Below are 20,723 nucleotides of genomic sequence, written 5' to 3' on the forward strand. Positions count from 1 at the left end.
CATTCTCTGGCTGCTCCTCTTGTACCTCGCTGCCCGCACGTTACCGACCCGGCCTGCCTGACTACGCTTACTTCACCCGCCGATCCATCCATCCATCCCGCACGGATCACTATTAGTAAGTCTGCCTGCCTCTTCCCATCAGACTCCATTCCCGCAGTCCCCTGCCAGTGCTCTCTACCACAGCCGGACGCACTCAGGGGTCGCGACCTGGTCCCAGTCTGCACCAAGTCCATCCCCACCATCAAGTGCCCTGGTGAATAGCAGGCTGGGACTTATACCCCGCGCCCTGAGGAAATCCGTGCTGTGGGCTGCTAGAGACACTGCCAGGCGGTTCCTAACAGTCTCTAAGAGAACACACCTGTTTAAGATTGTCAGTATGTGGATAACCATACAAATGTGTCTTCATGCCTTGCTTGTGTCTGTGTGTCAGTATGTGTGTAAATGGATGGACGTGTGTAAGTATGTGTTTGTATCCTTTGCATCTCTTAGTATGTCTTTTTATGTTAAATATAGACATCATTACTCTCATAACTCAGAACCTTGTATGGCAAACAATTCTGCTTAGTAGATTAATTTCATTGAAGGGAGGGGATACATATATGGTCTTTTGATTGACAGGCCCATATGTAACCCTATTCTTGATCTGAAACGTGGCTTCACAAGTTAATGATGACAATGTTGCATCAGCCTACTCATGTGACCAGTTCCTCTGAAGGACAGTATAACTAAGAATCTATCTTTACAACATAATATTTCAATAATGTTGTATAACCAAAAATCTACTTGCGTATTCACATATTCCAGTTTATAAAACATAAATTAAATACACACAGATACTATTAGAATATAACATTTCATACTAATTCTATTTTGGTTCACTTCTGACTCCCATGACACCCTATAACAGAAATCATTTAACCAGCTCTGCCCGTCTACAGATATTCCTAAATACGAAGTTAACTTAACTCCAAATACAAATTTTTCTGGCTCAGCTATAACGGAAGAATTCAACACTATCACTTGTTCAAGGCCAACCACACATTTTAATATTAACCACTTGCCCTCAAGAGGATTTACCCCCCTTCCTGACCAGGCCTCCTTTTGCTACTCGGCGCTGCACTAACTCAACTGATAATTGCGCGGTCATGCAATGCTGTACCCAAACAAAATTTACATCCTTTTTTTCACACAAATAGAGCTTTCTTTCGGTGGTATTTGATCACCTGTGTGTGAAGGGAAATGTATGTTCCTCGCCCTCCATTTTGTTTCTCTATTTTTTTTATTTTGTCTAGATAATTAAATGTATAGATGTAAATGCCAGCTATGTGTATGTGTTATAGACCTGCACCCATGCATCCTTTTAAATCTAGTTTTGCTCAAGGCATGGAAAGTATCCGGTTATTTCTTTGTATTAATTGCACCTGCTTCTACTTATTAACCACTTCTGCTTTAGGGGAAAATGCCATTGATTTCTTGTAAATGATTCAAGGTCTGTGCAGTCTGAACTGCTACAGATGTCACGTACACAGCCTTGACAAGTGTAATGGATTGTGATAGACAATTTGTGATCTATCAGACAGTTAGTAAAATGACAATATTTTAGCCTCGCTCCTCTACGCCTCTTGCTCTTTAAAATCCTTACTCTCTTAAGTAAACAATCAGATATAGGTTAACAGAACACTTTTAATTAAGATGGCGCCTTCATCCGGAGTCTCGCCCGAGGTGACTCATTAGAAGAAAAAGCACCTTTCAACGTAAACAACCCCCATAAAAGGGAATGAGTCTCATTTGTGACAATGATTGGAAGATATCAACGCGGAAGAAAGAACACACAGGAAACTTAGGGGACTTTTCACCCAATCATCGCATATGCTTCGCTTACGTCATGAGACCTATAAATGTTACGATTAGTTCCTCAATAAAGAAGAATTTAGGAAGGTGGCAAACTGCAAACAGTGTCAGTGTCTTACTTCCGCGTGCACGTATTTCTATACCAATTAGGCTCACTGGTAGATCACAATAGGTGGTCTGTAGTTGACCACGTCCAAAACAGTACCCAGTGATGAAATTCCATTCTATGTTTCCTTATTACAACTTATCATATATAAGGAGGAGTATTGTGAATAAAGATTAGATTGCTTTCTGGAAGACTTGGTGTTTGTGTGAATTTCTTCCTTGCAGAGAGCAGTCTCTTGGATCCAACAGGGGCCGAAACCTACCAGTGGTCACTAGAGTCACAAATCCCTTTCGGTGCGCTTTTTATTTTGCACGCTATAAACAAAAAAAGGACCAAAAGTTTTTAAAAAAATATTTTTTACTTTCAGCTATAAAAAAATATATAGTAAACTCAAAGTTAGTTATAAATTTAGGCCAAAATGTATTCTGCTACATGTTTTTGCTACAAAAAAAATCCCAACAAGTGTATATTGATTGCTTTGTGTGAAAGTTATAGTGTCTACAAACTATGGTATACAGTGGGGCAAAAAAGTATTGGGAGCCTCTTAAAGAAGAAGGTACAGGTCTGTGAGAGCCAGAAATCTTGCTAGTTTGTAGGTGACCAAATACTTTATTTTCTACCATAATAAATTCTTTCCAAATCAGCCAATGTGATTGTCTGGATTTGTTTTCTCATTTTGTCTTTCATACTTGAGGTCTACCTATGATGCCAATTACAGGCCTCTCTCATGTTTTTAAGTGGGAGAACTTGCACAATTGGTGGCTGACTAAATACTTTTTTGCCCCACTGTAGATACTGCAATTTGTTTTTGCTATACAGCACTGTGCTAGTTTAACGGACAATTGCGCGGTCATGCAATACGGTACATAAATGAAATTTATGTACTTTTTTCACACAAATAGAGCTTTCTTTTGGTGGTATTTGATCACCTGTGCGCTTTTTATTTTTGGCGCTATAAACAGAAAACATTTTGAAGAAAAAAATTTTTTTTGGAAAAAAAACAATATTTTCTCATTTCGGTCATAAAAAAAATATCCAAAAAAACTAAAATTTTGTCATAAATTTAGACCAAAATGTATTCTGCTACATGTTTTTGATTAGAAAAATCCCAGTAAGTGTATATTTATTGCTTTGTGTGAAAGTTATAGCATCTACAAACTATGGTATAGATAATGGAATTTACACAGCTTTTACTTTGACTGCCCATCACATTTCTTGAGGTGCTAAAATACCAGGATAGTACAAACACCCTCAAATGACCCCTTTTTGGAAAGTAGACACCCTAAGCTATCTGCTGAGAGGCATATTGAGTCCATGGAAAATTTTTTTTTTTTCCACAAGTTCTGGAAAATGACAAAAACATTTTGTTTTTACACAAAGTTGTCATTTTAATGATTTATTTCTCGCATAAGCCATGGGTATGTGGAATTACACCCCAAAATACATTCTGCTACTTCTACTGAGTATGGGGATACCACATCTGAGAGAGTTTTTGGGAGCCTAGCCACATACAGCAGCCTGAAATCCAATGACTACTTTGAAAGACTGAAGGTGCGCAACTTCCTCATGTCACTTCCTCACTACCTATCACAGTTTCGAAGGCCCTAACATGCCAGAATAGCACCAACCCCCCCATGACCCCCTTCTGGAAAGTAGGCACCCCAAGGAATTTAAACAGAGGCATGGTGAGTATTTTGCAGATGTCATTTTTTCTCACAAGGTTTTGAAATATAAAAAAGAAAAGAAAAAAATATGTTTTTGTTTTTTTTTCTTCATTTTCCAAAAACTTGTGGCAACAAATGAGATCTGCAAAATACTTACCATGCTTCTTAGCAAATTCCTTGGGGTGTCTACTTTCCAAAAAGGGGTCATTTGGAGGGGTTAGGGGCTATCCTGGCATTTCAGGGCCTCCGAAACTGTGATAGGTAGTCTGCAAGTGTAATGAGGAAATAAAGTCCTTTAAAAGCCTGAAGGTGCTTATTGGATTTTGGGGTCCTGTACTTGGCTAGACTGCCAAAACGTCTCTCACAAGTGGTACCCCCATACTCGAGAGGAGTAGCAGAATGTATTTTGGGGAGTAATTCCACATATACCCATGGCATGTGTGAGCAGTAAATCATTTGACAATTTTGTGTAAAAAAAAAAAAAAAAAATTTTTTGTCATTTTCCAAAAACTTGTGGTAAAAAAATAAGTTCTTCTATTGATTCAACATGCCTCTCAGCAAATAGTTTGGCGGGTCTACTTTCCAAAAAGGGGTCGTTTTGGGGGGTGGGGGCGTTTTATGCCCTGCATTAGAAGTTTATGCCACACATCATTCACTCTTCTAACCACCTGAAGATCAAGCCTGACACTTTTTGTTCACATGAAAAAAAATCTGTATTTTTTGCTAGGAAATTAATTTAAACCCCCAAACATTATATATTTTTTAAAGCAGACACCCTAGTGAATTAAATGTTGGGTACTACAATGTTTTATGGTACATAGTACTCGCGCAACAATTTTTCAAAAGCAATTTGTTTTTAAAAAATACACTTTTTTTACTTTTAATGCACAAAAACAATATATTGGCCAATTATTTGTTAAAATATAAAAGATAATGGTATGCCGAGTAAATAGATACCAAACATGACATGCTTTAAAACTGCGCATGCCCCGTGCAATGGCGACAAACTGCATACAATTTTAATATCCATAGGCAACGCTTTAAAAGCCTTTACAAGCTACCATTTTAGATTTAAAGAGGAGGTCTAGTGTTAGAATTACTGCCCTTGATCTGACGTTCACAGTGATACCTCACATGCATGCTGGAACTGCTGTTTACATACCGACACAGGGTCAACGCTTGTGCACACAAGTGTGCGTGCATGGGAGGGGCGAGGTTTTTATTTTTTTTAAGTTATTTTGATTTTTTTGTAGAATTTTTACACCTTTCATTTTTTTTTATCACTTTTAATGCTATCACAGGTGTCAAGAGAACCAGAGAGCACACAGAGACAGATTGCATGGAACCCAACGTGTGGACGTTTATTGGGGAGGCTTTTGGGGCACAGACAACAGTTCCTTTAGTCCACAGATCCACACCAGACACAGTAACATTCTCTGGAAGGCAATATGGAACAACAAGGGTATGGTAATCCACAGGGTTCAGTCTTTTGGTCAGCATGGGGTTAGTCCACCTACTGGATGTGGGGAGCCGGGCACAGAGGGTTATAGTCCACACAGGCAGCTCCAGGCAGGGAAGGATTAAGTCTGTTCGGCTCACGGGTAACAAAGAGTTAAATCCAGCCAGGGAAGATGTCCTGCCCGCAGGCTCACTGGGAACAAGAGGTAAGTCTAGCCAGGGAAGATGTCCAGCCCGCAGGCTCACAGCAAACAAGAGGTAAGTCCAGCCAGGGAAGATGTCCAGCCCGCAGGCTCACAGGGAACAAGAGGTTAAATCCAGGCAGGGAAGGGATTCCAGGCAGCAGAGAGTTCACCCCACACAGGAGAGGGATCCAGCAGCAGACTGGCAGTCCGGTCAGCCAGGGAGAGGAGAAGGGGGACGGTTGTATTAGAGAAGCTGGCGCTCAGCACAGCCTTCTCTCACACACGCAGCCAGGAGAACAGAAGGGGGTTAGGTACACTCTTAAGTACGGAGCTGGGCGCCTTGCTGCTGCAGTGGTAACCCGAGACTTCCTGTCGGGTTACACGGCAACGGGTCCTGTCTCCCAGGTCTCCGGACCGCCCAGGGAACGGGGCCTTTGTCCCTGTCCGGCATGGAGCCCGGGAAGATGTGCATGAGGGGGAAGGGAGGAGGGAGCCTGTTTGTGGATTCCCTCAGCAGGGGGGCCAGACTGCCAGGGACAGGGGGGTGAGGGACTGTTGAGGGATGCCTGTGTCAGGGACTTGGAGGACTAGAAGTCCCAGCATGGACGGGACAGAAGAGCGAGGGGCTGCTGAGGGGTGGGGGTGGCAGGCAGCAAGCCTAGAGAATGGGGAAGGAAGGACCAGCTCTGTGACAACCGAGAATGCAAATATCCCCTATAACTTCAATGGGCATTGTCATATATTCTTTTTTGAGAAATCTGGGGTCTATCTGGGGTCTATCAGACTCTGGATATCTCCTCTGCCCTTACATTATCTAATCAAACCAAAATCGGTGTGATCAGATGCTTTCCCAATTTACAAATGGCGCTGTTTATATCCTAAGAAACTGAAGTGATGAAATGCTCGTAGCTTCTGAATTCTTAGACTATAGAGATGATTGGCACCACTCTGGTCTCCAATCAACTCTAGGGTGAGCTGGCAGAAACACCGGCTGCATTCTCAGGTTCCCCCGATGGCACGGGACTGCCTGAGAAGGCCATGGAGGGCGGGCATCATCGCTGCTTGTAAAAGCAATCCTGCAGCTAATTAGCCACTAGGATTGCTTTTACATGAAAGCCGATCACCGGCTGAAAAAAATTATACCAGGATGATGCCTGCAGCTGTAGGCATCATCCTGGTATAACCATTCAAAGTCCAGTGATGTACCAATACTTCGCTGATCCTTGTTGGTGATATATGCGATGTTCTTTTTTTTTGTATGCAGCCTGTGGGCTGAATGAAAAAAAGAGAAGAAATGTCTGCCAGAAAAAGTGTTTGGTATGCCCACCATCAGAATATACCGCCCTGCATCCACCTACTTCTAATGGTGGGCACACATTAGGTCACAGTTTGCCACAAGCGCTAGTTCCAAGATTGAACAAATGTCTAAATAGTGGCACGCTTGAATGAAAATTGTCCACGTATAAGTGGTGCCCCATATGAAAAAAGGATGACACCAAGTCTCAAACTATCTTGCCACTGCTCCTCATGTAGTCTGGGCCTCCGGGGGGCTCCACGTGACTATCTTTTCCCTCGTAAATCCAAAACTTATAAGTATAGCCTGTTGCCCTCTCACAGGTCTTCTACATCTTGACCCCATAGCTGGCATGCTTGCTGGGGAGAAATTGTTTGCATGCAAGGCGGCCAGAAAAATTAATCAGGGACTTATCAACGCTTATGTTTTGCTGGGGAGTATAAACATCTGCAAATTTTTGGTTAAGGTGATTCATAAAGGGCTGAATTTTGTGGAGTCGGTCAAATTCAGGGTCACCTCAAGGACAACAGAGTGTATTGTTGTTGAAATGCATAAAACACATTATACTCTCATATCTATGCCTGCCTATGTCTGTGGACCAATACAACCGCAATTCATTTTTTTTAGTAATGCCCATTTTGAGGGTTAGGCCCCAAAAAAAATGTAAATTCGAAAACCGTAATGAGTTTCCATGCGACTGGTCTGGCAAGGTTTGAATTTGGGTTGGCAGCGATAACTTGTTGTGCATATAAATTGCTTTGATCCACAATCAACGCATACAGATATTCCATGAAAAACAGCTCAAAAAGGGGAGGAGTTAAATTTGCTAATAATCAAAATCCTCCTGCGCTTTGAAAATGGAACTACTAAACCTATTCCTTAAGCTGCCAGCACTCAAAAACTGATACCAAATAACAGTGTCAATGAATAATAAGTGAACAGTGCAGCGCTCTAAAAAACTACAATTCAATAAAAAAAAAACTACAATTCAATAAAAAATGGCAATAGTGATATAAATGAAAAATTAGTGCCAACCCATATTAAAAATAAGAAATTAGGTGCAAAACCATGACCATAAAAATAATGTGCCCACCATTCAGTATGATATTTGACACTCCAAACATCATCCAATTAAAAAACTTTAACAGTGCTCACACAGTGCCACAAAAATAAATAAACATAATATATGTAACAAAAAACAATTCCTATTAGTGTAATACCAAACAAATCATGCGATGTGCAGCAGTGATATAAATCAGCATATATAATCACTTTTAATGCTATCACAGGTGTCAAGAGAACCAGAGAGCACACAGAGACAGATTGCATGGAACCCAACGTGTGGACGTTTATTGGGGAGGCTTTTGGGGCACAGACAACAGTTCCTTTAGTCCACAGATCCACACCAGACACAGTAACATTCTCTGGAAGGCAATATGGAACAACAAGGGTATGGTAATCCACAGGGTTCAGTCTTTTGGTCAGCATGGGGTTAGTCCACCTACTGGATGTGGGGAGCCGGGCACAGAGGGTTATAGTCCACACAGGCAGCTCTAGGCAGGGAAGGATTAAGTCTGTTCGGCTCACGGGTAACAAAGAGTTAAATCCAGCCAGGGAAGATGTCCTGCCCGCAGGCTCACTGGGAACAAGAGAAGATGGCCCAGATGAAGTCACGAGTAGACGGTGACGTAACGCGTAGGTACGCGAGTCCGTAGTTCCGGTGCGTGGTGACGCACTTCCGGCGTGAGACGCCATCTTGCTATACCCGAGAGGTCCCATTCGCATGCAGTACACCCACACATCAGTGAGGAGGGAAGTTTGGCTGCAATGTGAGTGTTAAACCTTTTTACTCTATATTTAATAAATGAAGTTGACTCAATACTGCACTTAGAGAGTTTTTTTGGCTCACTGGATTGGTGAGCCATTACTCTTCAGGACCGCCCTGACTGAATAAGGGTATTTGGAACCCTGCAAAGGAGCTCCAGGGAAGGAAGGAAGCTGCTGGCCATTACATACTAAGGATCCAGGGTGATCCTGCAAGCCTGTTGGCCCTTAGGGGTCAGTAGGAGGAGGTGAGGAGGCAATCTAGCCATTAACGAAAGAGGATTTTTGCACAGTCACGTTTTTTCATCTATTATCACTGTTGCACATCGCATGATTTGCTCTATTTTTCACCTAAAGGACATTGTTCTTAATATTGTATATATTTATGTTGATTCATTTTGGTGATATATATGCTGATTTATATCACTGCTGCACATCGCATGATTTGTTTGGTATTACACTAATAGGAATTGTTTTTTGTTACATATATTATGTTTATTTATTTTTGTGGCACTGTGTGAGCACTGTTAAAGTTTTTTAATTGGATGATGTTTGGAGTGTCAAATATCATACTGAATGGTGGGCACATTATTTTTATGGTCATGGTTTTGCACCTAATTTCTTATTTTTAATATGGGTTGGCACTAATTTTTCATTTATATCACTATTGCCATTTTTTATTGAATTGTAGTTTTTTTTTTTATTGAATTGTAGTTTTTTAGAGCGCTGCACTGTTCACTTATTAGTTAAATTTGCTATTTCCACCTGAATTCTGGGTTGGGCAGTCAATGGGAGACGTACGGGTGCTGCAGAATTTGTGGGCTGTCAATCGGGATTTGCAAGCACATCCGGAAGGATACTAGGGGCACTACAGGCCTGTGTACGAATTCTTGGTGGTTGCGAGACAATACTTGTGCTTGCCACCGCACCAGCTTGTACTGCACTTATGGGACTCACCACGTCGCCAAGTCATACTGCAGTGCTGGTATTATTATTATTATTATACAGGATTTATATAGCGCCAACAGTTTTCTCAGAGCTACAATATAACGGGAGACAATACAGAACAATACAGTTCAATACAAGAGGGTTAGGAGGGCCTGATCCTGGGAGCTTACAATCTAAGAGATATGTGAAAGACCAGGATGTACTAGGCCACTAGTACTCGCCAGTTCACCAAAAGGTAGCGTGGCACTAGTATTGGCACTCTGCTGCATATGATAGTCATCAAAATTTACTGACAAGTGCTAACAGAGATCAGGCCTTATTCTGCCAACACTGCGGCTTTGTGTGCAATGTATCAAGTGACAGTGACCTACTGACACTGCATTTTCTGGGGGAGAAGGGGGGGGGTAAGCGTAGGGCTAAATGCAGGTGTTGGCAGGTTCCGGGGCTGATCCCACTAACGCTGCATTTTTGGGGACACTATACTAATGTGAACTCTGGTATAGTGCTGATCTGATCAAAGACATTGATCCGTTCAGACACTATACTAGCAATGGAGGATTATTGTACATGAGCGTGTTCCTGGCATTCAAGGGGTTAAATGTGATGACTTGTGTACTGACAGGCAATCTGACGCTATCTGGGAGGGGTGTGAACACCGCAGAAGCGCAAATCACGTATATATGTGATTTTGTGCACCCATGCCGCCCCGGAAGCAGTATTTCTCCTATAGGGTGGTCAGGAAGTGGTTACAGAACCGGTTTGTGTTACGTCACTGTGTTACGTCGCTGTTACTTTAACTGACAATTGCGCGGTCATGCAACACTGCACCCAAATTAAATTTATGTCCTTTTTTTCCCACAAATTGAGCTTTCTTTTGGTGGTATTTTATTGCCTGTGCATTTTTTATTTTTTGCGCTATAAAAAAAAAAGTCTGACAATTTTGAGAAAAAAACAATATTTTGGACTTTTTGCTATAAAACATGTCCAGTAAAAAAAAATTTAAAAATCAAATTTCTTCATAAATTTTGGCCAAAATGTATTCTGCGACATGTCTTTGCTAAAAAAAAATCCCAATACGTGTAAATTAATTGGTTTACGTGAAAGTTATAGCGTTTACAAATGGCGGTATAGATACTGGATATTTAATTTTTTTTTATACTAATAATGGCGGCGATCAGCGACTGATGGCGGGACTGTGGCGGACATTCTGACACTGGGGGGAACTGACTTGGGGTCACTGACATCCCTAGTGACACCAATACAGTGATCAGTGCAAAACAAAAAAACACTGACACTGTACTAATGGCACTGGGGAGGAAGGGGTTACCTTTTTTTTAGCCAAAGGGTTAACTGTGTGAGGGGAATGTTTTACTAGTGGGCGGGGGGGTGCGTACTTCACTGTTGCATGCTGTTCCAGAAAGCTAATCTCTGCGCTCTGGGACAGTGAGCTGGGAACTGACAGGGAGAAGTGCTGCATTGAAAACAATGCAGCTGTGCTCTGTGTCACTGTTTGCTGGCAATCGCCGGGATCCGGCGGGTAATGACCGGCCGGGACCCGGTGATTGACATGATCGGCAGCGCGGGTAGAGCGGTCGCGCGCCTCGCACGTTTCACCTACCTGATATGTAAAATGCCATTTATAAATGTGATTTTGCACAGCGGTGCCGCCCTGATGCAGTATATGTACTGTGGGTGGTCGGCAACCGGTTAATTATGATGAATCATAAAAGCCAAATATTTTGCAAGCTTGCCATGAATATAAGTCTTATAAGTGCCGAATTATGAATTTAGAATGACTAATTAACAGAAGCATATAAGAGTTAAAACTCCTAAATTCCTTTAACACAATTAGTTATACAACATAGTCATCACATAGTTAACATTACTTTGGTTACATAGATGTCCAAGTCAGATGTGTTTTCTAAGATAAAGATGGCAAAGTGCCGAGTGCTCCTGGTGGCTTCTAAAATTCAGAAATAGGGTGTCAGTCTCCTTATGTCCCTGGCAACAGTCCTCTGCAGTATTTCTCCTCAGAAACTGTTTACCAAGTTCCAGACATATTCCTCTCTTAAAGAGATTGTAAACCCTCATCTTGTAAAACAACCCATTCAGTTTAAAACAGAAACAAAAGGCAGCACATTTGTGTATAGAGATAAAAATATTATAAATACATTTTTTCTCTTTTTTTTTTATAAGCGTTCACATTCCCTCTGTTCCCGGCTACATCAGAGCTAGGAAAGGATAAACAGGAGCTCACTGATCTTCCCAGTGAATGGCTGTGCAGGGGTGGCTTGTCAGCAGAGGTATGATCATTGGAGGAGAGCACACAGAGTTCCCAGCATAGCTAAAGAACTGACCACGCTGAACTCTCATGCCTAGTGTGACCAGTTTTTAATAGGAAAGCGACTGGCACTAACACCAGGAGTTTCACACAAAGGAAGCAATACAAAGAGAACAGGATACTTTTCCATACAAGTACATGGTACAGCAGGCACATGTCAGGAACATGAAATGTTGGGTTTACATACTCTTTAAGCTTTCAATGAGAACACCTCTAAAATGGCTGCCATATCTCTTGATCAGGTGATTCAGTAAGATTCATCCTAAATTTTCCTTCGCACTGCTTACAAACCAAAGGACCACCAGACCTAACCAAGATCATATAGGTGTTATAGTCTCTGCATATCATAATAAGGATCAAACCACAACATTATTGGTCATCATGCTGAGTACTTCATATTCATCCAATCATAAAATGCATTACGTCAATGTCCATGTACATCAGATGTGTCCTACAAGATAAGGCTGGCAGGGCATTGGCCCTTCTAGTAGCTTTTGATATCTGGTGATATCCTTAGCATCTTGCCTCGATGTCTGGACAAAACCTTCCCAAAGACATGTCTACTACGTTTTCAGACATGTTCTCTATCCAGGCTAAAGGCAAAACCTTTTAGTTTTGGATAGAATGGAGAAAGATTAGAACACCTGTCTGTGCCCCTGTTCAGGAGATTCACCCTCTCTATTTGTCATGTTTACCAATATCTTTGAAAATGAAAATAAAGAGAATCCCACATTTTTAGTGTCTCCAGAAAAGTAATATAGAGGAAATGTTCCTATGGGGACACTAGTTCTGGTGACAGCCAGGTTCCCTCTCTTTAGAGGCTGTTACTACGGTCCCCCCTCCCCTGCTTCTTCTCTCCCCCCCCCCTCCGGATCCGACCCCCCCCTTCCCCATTACGTGCCCCTGTGCCCGCATGTAGCCCACATAAAGTGGATTGCTGGGTGCCAGGGAGCTGCCTCTTGCTGGGAGTCCCCACACTTCTGCCGCCCCACTGTGCCTGCATGTGGATTCCCCACATGCAGGCCACCTGGATGTCATCGCACGCCCCCTCCATTTGTCTCGATGGGCACAACGCAGTCCCGATGTTCCAGTGCTCTGCACCCACAAGACAAAGGCTGTGCTCCTGTGCATGGCCGGAATGAGGGGTGGGGCTTGTTGCCACGGCAACCTGATGCTAGGGTGGCCATTGTCTGGCAACCTGGGAGCATCCAACTCTGGAGATAAAGGACCAGAGCAGGATCCGGGCAGGGGTATCTTCCCCTGCTTGCAAGCCAGGGTGCTGTGAGAGGTCCTGTGCTGCGGCCAGACCCTACAGCCAAGCCGGACCTAACCCAGAGCCTGCCTTCTGCTGTGTATTCCTTGACTTAACCATTGCCTGCCAGAGCCTGCCTTCTGCTGTGTGCCCCTGGACTTAACCATTGCCTGCCTTCTGCTGTGTGCCCCGAACATAACCTTTGTCTGCCAGAGCCTGCCTTCTGCTGTGTGCCCCCTGGAGTTAACTATTGTCTGCAAGAGCCTGCCTTAGGCTGTGTGCCCGGACCTAACCATTGCCTGCCAGAGCCTGCCTTCTGCTGTGTGCCCCGGACTTAACCATTGCCTACCAGAGCCTACTTTCTGCCATGTGCCCAGGACCTAACCATTGTCTGCCAGAGCCTGCCTTCTGCTGTGTGCCTCCTGGAGTTAACCATTGTCTGCCAGAGCCTTCCTTCTGCTGTGTACTCCAGACATAACCCATTGCATGCCAAAGGCTGCATTCTGCTGTGTGCCCCGGAATTAACCCATTGCCTGCCAATCTGCTGCCCTGTTGTGTGCTCCTTGTCATGTGTTGCACCCTGTGGTATGGACTTAACTTTTGTTTTGCCAAAACCTTGCTAAACTTATCGTGCGCCCTCCAAATCACTCAATAAAAGCCTTGTGTGCCCCACTGCTCTCCGCGTGTGTTCTGTACCACCTACACTTCCGTCACAGAGATATTTCCCCTCACTTCCTGTTTTGGCTATGGGACAGGAAGTGAAATTTCCCCAATGGGACACTGCAATGATGGAAAAAAAACTGGCAGGGGGCTGTTAGCAAATACATGCAGACACAACAGGGGTTCCCAGAGAGGCTGAAAGCTCCCGCAGCTAATCGCAGCCGATTGTAATTGCTAGTGGAGCAATTGTACTCAAATGATCGGCCCGGACACAGACTGTGTCTGGGGCCGATCATCTGAAGGTAACTGCTCCATGAGCTCAGCCGAACAATCAAACGGGTAGTGCCATAACTGATCACATATGCAGTTGCTGAACAAACAGAATCCAATATGGCAGCTTCCCTGGCTATATAGCATAAGAGAATTTGTTTCCACTTGAGGAAGCATGCAAACACGTTTCTAAGAACATCATCGCTTCACAACACAAATTCAATACAAATTGCATAAATAAAAAATACACACAGTATTTCCATTAATTTCAATAGAGAACGCATTCGAAGGAAAAGCATAGATGTTAACAGGTTCTAAACCATTTCCAGATGGTATTATTTTTCCTCCAATATGCAGAAGGTATCTACAGTGTGTTTTCCTCCATAGGGTAAACATGCACAATGTAGCTATTTTTGTGAACGGTGACATACAGTTGTGTTCAAAATAATAACATACAGATGCATTTTCATGCATTGTTGTGGTGCGGAAAATTGCAGCAGGCTGTACTTTTTTTCTCTGCACTGCAATGGTGTGAACTATGCCCATAGGATAACCTGGATTTTGAACAGTCTCTGCATTTTGAGTGCAGTCAAAAATGCATCCAACTGCACATGGTATGCATGGGTCCTTAGGCCTGGTTCATACCAATGCATTGTGCTTACTGTCCATTTTGCAGTGCGTTTTTGACACTTTTTTTCAGCTTTTTTCTTCTTTTGTTAAATTGAAATTTTTTTTGTTGTGGGGCAGAATTAAAAAAAAGCATAACGTGGCAAAACCGCACTACATGCTTTTCAGCAGCTTCTCCATAGAACTCTATTGTAGCAAAAATGCAGATTTTTGAGTTTAAAAAAAAAAAAAAAAGTCCATGACCCTTTTTAAAAATGTAGCAGCTCAGAAAAGCATAGATGTGAACATGCCCCATAGGACACATGGACTGCAGTGCGTTTCTGCAAGAAGCACTACAAAAAATGCATAGGTGTGAACCAGGCCTGGAATGCACAGGTGTGAAAGGGGCCTAAAAAAGCTTTATTCACAAATATTTACAATAGGCGAGCACTTTCCAGTGACAGCAGAGAAGAGTTCACACAACCCTTCCCCCAGCTCAAGAAGATTATTTATAGACTCCTCCTTCTCCTGGGGCCCCATCCCCCTCCACACACAGGGCCCCCCACCTCCATTACCTGTCTAGCAGAGGGTCCACCCGGCGGCAGTTCATCGTTACAATGTATCCAGCAGTGTCAACAAAGATAGAGACCGACTGCAAAGACTCCACACCCTTCACACACAACTGCCACACCTTCCACACACCGGCATCTTCTGTGCTCACCCTCTACATTACCCACCTCCTCCCATTATATCGAACCTTCCTTTCTGTTGTAGAATCAGACGTACTTAGGGTGAGCAGAAATATGAAGGGGCGAACAGAAGAGATAGTTTGCAGACGGTCCCTCATCCGCAAAGGCTTCTGGGAATTGTAGTCTGAGCCTGCAAGACTTCCTGTGTTTGTGAGTGCTGACTGTCCTAGGAGCAGAGCAACGACTAGCAAATGCAATCCACTGAGAATTCATGGGAACAAAGCAACGATGTATTCAGTTTTTTTTTTTTAATTTTAGTTATTATTTCCACTCATATGCACAGAATATCCCAAAGGCTACATTCACACTAGGGTCCTGTGTTTGGGTTATTTAAAACAAAAAATTAAGCGCTATGCAAATGCAACAAATCAGTGTATATATACACACAAATATAGGTGAATAAATATACATTAATAAGCAATAATTAAAGCTTGAGACTCCAATCTTTTAAATGATATAGAGTGACATGTGCTTAAAACAGCAACACACTGCAAAAACAAGTGCCTGGTCTGCCAATAAAAATATAAACACACCAGGTTAAATGAGATATGTACCCAAAATAGATATATATATACATAAATAATATTAACGTGAGACTCCAATCCTTGAAATAATACAAAGTGACCCGTGCTTAAAAACAGCAACACGCTGTGTAAAAAATGCCTGGTCTGCTAAACAATATGTATACACACCAGGTAGAGTGAAATATATACCAAAAATTAGATATCCATTATTAATATATCAAGTGATAGGTGCAACAACACAAATAGAAAAAAATAAACGACAATTGAATAAAATCGTTCAGTGTAAACATCAATAGTGACCAGTCCAACAAAAAGTGCTTCAATCTTCAGTGCACACTATAAGTGCTCTCAGCGACACTCTTTGTGACTTATCTCACAGTGGCTAAAGTGCCTCCTAACATCGACCATTAGCCGCCCGGCCAATGGCCGTTTGGCGGCTTCAAAACTGTCTCTGCACTCCGGGTGCACGCCATTTGGCGTGCTCCCGCACATGCGCAGTTTGCGCTAATGCAGAGCGGCACAGCAGTGCGATCTGTCACCGGCCGTGCACCTCAGACACGGCCGATGACAGATTCGAGTACCGGCTCCCTTTGCTGGTACCATGTGACCTGCTGTGACCAATCACAGCAGGTCACATGACAGTTGTATACAATGGATGGCTTCATTCATGATGCCATCCATTGTATACTAGTGCCTAGCTGTGAATGGTCACAGCTAATCACATGCACATGTCATGTGATTAGCTGTGACCAAATCACAGCTAAGCACAAAAAAAAAAAAAAAGCCGAATGAATCGATTTCATTCAGCTAAATGCTTGCTTATAGCAAAGTAATTCTTTGCTATAAGCAAATTGTGTAAAAAAAAAATACTGATCACTTTCCCAAAGTAGTACAATGTTACTATGGTAACATTGTACTACTTTGGTCATAGTAAAATATGAAAAAAAAATCTTAAAAAAAATAAAAAAAAATATAATAAAAAATTAAATATAATAAAAAAATTAAAAAAAATTAAAAATTTTTTTTTTTTCCATACTGTCACCAGTCAGTGTCCCTGTTCACCGCCATGCCAGTTATATGATGACGCTGTACTGCACTGGTGACAGTGTGTAAAAAAAAAAAATAGTGAAAATATTTTTTTTAATTTTTTCATTTTCCGAAAAATTATGACAAAAAAATACAACTTCAAAAAACTCGCCATTCCTCTTATGAAATATGTCGGACTGTCTACTCTGCAAAAAGGGGTCATTTGGGGATATCTGTACTATTCTGACATTCTTGGACCTCAAGAAATTAGATTGGCTGTCAGTACTTCAGGATTGATCAATTTTCAGATCTATACCATAGTTTGTGAACGCTATAACTTTCCTACAAACTAAAAAATACATCCTAATTTGGGTTATTTTCACCAAAGACATGTAGCAGAATACATCTCGGCCTAAATTTATGAAGAACAATTATTTATTTGTAAACTTTTATAACAGAAACAAAAAAAAAACGTGTTTTTTTAAAAAAATTTTGGTCTTTTTTTGTTAATTTAGCAAAAAATAAAAACCCCAGCAGTGATTAAATACCACCAAAAGAAAGCTCTAGTTGTGTGAAGAAAATGAAAAATTTTTAGTTTGGGTACAGTGTTGTATGACCGCGCAATTGTCATTCAAAGTATGAGAGCGCTGAAACCTGAAAAATGGCCTGGGCAGGAAGGTGTAAAATTGCACGGTATTGAAACGGTTAAACCAGCAACACACTGCAAAAACAAGTGCCTGGTCTGCCAATAAAAATATAAACACACCAGGTTAAATGAGATATGTACCCAAAATAGATATATATACATAAATAATATTAACGTGAGACTCCAATCCTTGAAATAATACAAAGTGACCCGTGCTTAAAAACAGCAACACGCTGTGTAAAAAATGCCTGGTCTGCTAAACAATATGTATACACACCAGGTAGAGTGAAATATATACCAAAAATTAGATATCCATTATTAATATATCAAGTGATAGGTGCAACAACACAAATAGAAAAAAATAAACGACAATTGAATAAAATCGTTCAGTGTAAACATCGATAGTGACCAGTCCAACAAAAAGTGCTTCAATCTTCAGTGCACACTATAAGTGCTCTCAGCGACACTCTTTGTGACTTATCCCACAGTGGCTAAAGTGCCTCCTAATATCGACCCTTAAGGGCCACAACACCTTGGGTAATCCTCAAACCAGACGGCTTCCCACACTATGGCTCCACTGACTCCAATCGGGCTCCGATTATAACTCAGCGCATCAAATATCCCTTTCACACAATAGGGTCAGGCATGCATGACAGGGGTAAAGAGAAAGACCTCCATAGTGTAATACTGCTTTATTAATGAAAAACTGCCAAACAAATGGACACTCACATTAAAATCCTATTAGTACAGCAGTTTCCCATGTGCTATGGGTGTACTAGGGGACTGGGGTGTACCAAGATGGCGTCAAAATCGGAAGTACATCTCCGCTGAAACCAGAAGTGTGTCACTGCACATGCTCTCTTGGAAACTTCCGGTTTTGACGCCATCTTGGTACACCCGAGTCCCCTAGTACACCCATAGCACATGGGAAACTGCTACACTAATAGGATTTTAATGTGAGTGTCCATTTGTTTGGCGGTTTTTCATTGATAAAGCGGTATTACACTATGGAGGTCTTTCTCTTTACCCCTGTCATGCTTGCCTGACCCTATTGTGTGAAAGGGATATTTGATGCGCTGAGTTATAATCGGAGCCCGATTGGAGTCAGTGGAGCCATAGTGTGGGAAGCTGTCTGGTTTGAGGATTACCCAAGGTGTTGTGGCCCCTAAAGGTCGATGTTAGGAGGTGAGGAGGCACTTTAGCCACTGTGGGATAAGTCACAAAGAGTACTTATAGTGTGCACTGAAGATTGAAGCACTTTTTGTTGGACTGGCCACTATCGATGTTTACACTGAACGATTTTATTCAATTGTCGTTTATTTTTTTCTATTTGTGTTGTTGCACCTATCACTTGATATATTAATAATGGATATCTAATTTTTGGTATATATTTCACTCTACCTGGTGTGTATACATATTGTTTAGCAGACCAGGCATTTTTTACACAGCGTGTTGCTGTTTTTAAGCATGGGTCACTTTGTATTATTTCAAGGATTGGAGTCTCACGTTAATATTATTTATGTATATATATCTACTTTGGGTACATATCTCATTTAACTGGTGTGTTTATATTTTTATTGGCAGACCAGGCACTTGTTTTTGCAGTGTGTTGCTGGTTTAAGCACATGTCACTCTATATTATTTAAAAGATTGGAGTCTCACGTTTTAATTATTGCTTATTAATGTATATTCACCTATATTTGTGTGTATATACACTGATTTGTTGCATTTGCATAGCGCTTCACCATTTTTTGTTATAATTTACACATCCTGAGGTATAGGGAATAGGTGATAGCAGCTGGCTATTTATTAGGTAATTTCATAGTTGAGCGCAGGAGGATATTTCAATTTTATTTAAAGGCTAAGTCCACCTTTTGCAAAAAAAAAAAAAAAAAAACAAGCAAAAAAACACAACCACTTCGGAAGGTTTTACCCCCTTCTTGACCAGGCCATTTTTTCCGATACGGCGCTGCGTTACATTTACAATTGCGCGGTCATGCAATGTTGTACCCAAATGACATTTACGTCCTTTTTTTTTCCCCCCAAATAGAGCTTTCTTTCAGTGGTATTTGATCGCCTGTGCGGTTTTATTTTTTGCGCTATCAACAAAAAAAGACAGACAATTTTGAGAAAAAAACTATTTTTGATTTTTTTGCTATTAAACATGTCCAGTAAAAAATCTAATTTCGTCATAAATTTAGGCAAAAATATATTCTGCGACATGTCTTTGCTAAAAAAAATTCTCAATACATGTAAAATAATTGGTTTATGTGAAAGTTATAGTGTTTACAAATGGCGGTATATACACTGGAATTTTTTACTTTTTTTACTAGTAATGGCGGCGATCAGCAACTTATAGTAGGACTGCGGCTGGCATTCTGACACTGGGGGGAACTGACTTGGTGTCACTGACATGTGACTGTCACTAGTACAGTGACCAGTTCTAATAAGCAGCACTGACACTGTACTAATGGCACTGGGCAGGAAGGGGTTAACATGTGGGACAAGGAAAGGGTTTATACACAGGTCTCTTCCCCGTTGGAAATACTCAGCGATCACCGGGTGCTGGTGAGAAATCACTGGCGGGACCCGGTGATTGACAGTCAAGGCCGTGATTTTGTGCACCCGTGCCACCCTGTAGAAGTATTTCTGAGTAATCAGTTAACTGGTGATTGTGCGATCATGCAACGCTGTACCCAAACAAAATTTAGATAATTTTTTTCATGCAAATAGAGCCTTTTGCTGGCATTTGATCACCACTGAGTTTTTTTTTTTTGTGATATAAATATATACTTAATTTTTTTTTATACTACCAATGGCTGTGATGAGCGACGTATAACAGGGCTGCAATAGTGCAGAGGGCAATCTGACACTAACTGATGCTGGGGGAACTGACTAACTGCCACTGACATCTCCAGTGCCATTAAAGCGGAGCTCCACTCAAAAGGGGAAGTTCCGCTTTAAGGGCTGATCCCCCTGCTCCCCTTTAAGGATTGGCACCTTTGGGGAGTGGGGGGGAGCAGGTACCCGAAATTGGCAGATACCTGCTCCTACTTCCACTGTGATCGCCTAGGCGATTCGAAGTAGAAGTTACCCCCCCTCCCTCCCCGTGGTCTTGTGGGACACATGACAGGTCCCAGAAGACTATGGGACCATCCACAAAGCGCAGCACAGCTCGCGCATGCGCTGTGAGCACCCGGCTGTGAAGCCGCAAGCTGTTACAGCCAGGTGCCCACACTGAAGATGCCGGCACCGGGAAAACAGGGCGGCCAGTGAAACGGGCTGCAGGGGGGACACTGCAGGATTGAGGGACAGGTAA

The 20,723-nt window shown here is 42.0% G+C and overlaps 1 protein-coding gene across 1 annotated transcript in view; it reads right to left on the reverse strand.

Moving 5' to 3' along the window:
• The window catches only part of AMN1 (antagonist of mitotic exit network 1 homolog), a 162,220-nt gene extending 146,920 nt beyond the window's left edge, over window positions 1-15,300 (reverse strand). Inside the window, exon 1 of the mRNA XM_089680733.1 lies at window positions 15,035-15,300. Coding sequence (XP_089536859.1) covers window positions 15,035-15,069 — 35 coding nt within the window. The 5' untranslated portion in view covers window positions 15,070-15,300. The remainder of the gene's footprint in view (window positions 1-15,034) is intronic.
• Window positions 15,301-20,723: the final 5,423 nt, after the last annotated feature.

Source organism: Staurois parvus, unplaced genomic scaffold (assembly GCF_062004578.1).
Source record: "Staurois parvus isolate SC_StPar_1 unplaced genomic scaffold, SC_StPar_1.0 ptg000249l, whole genome shotgun sequence".
NCBI lineage: Eukaryota > Metazoa > Chordata > Amphibia > Anura > Ranidae > Staurois > Staurois parvus.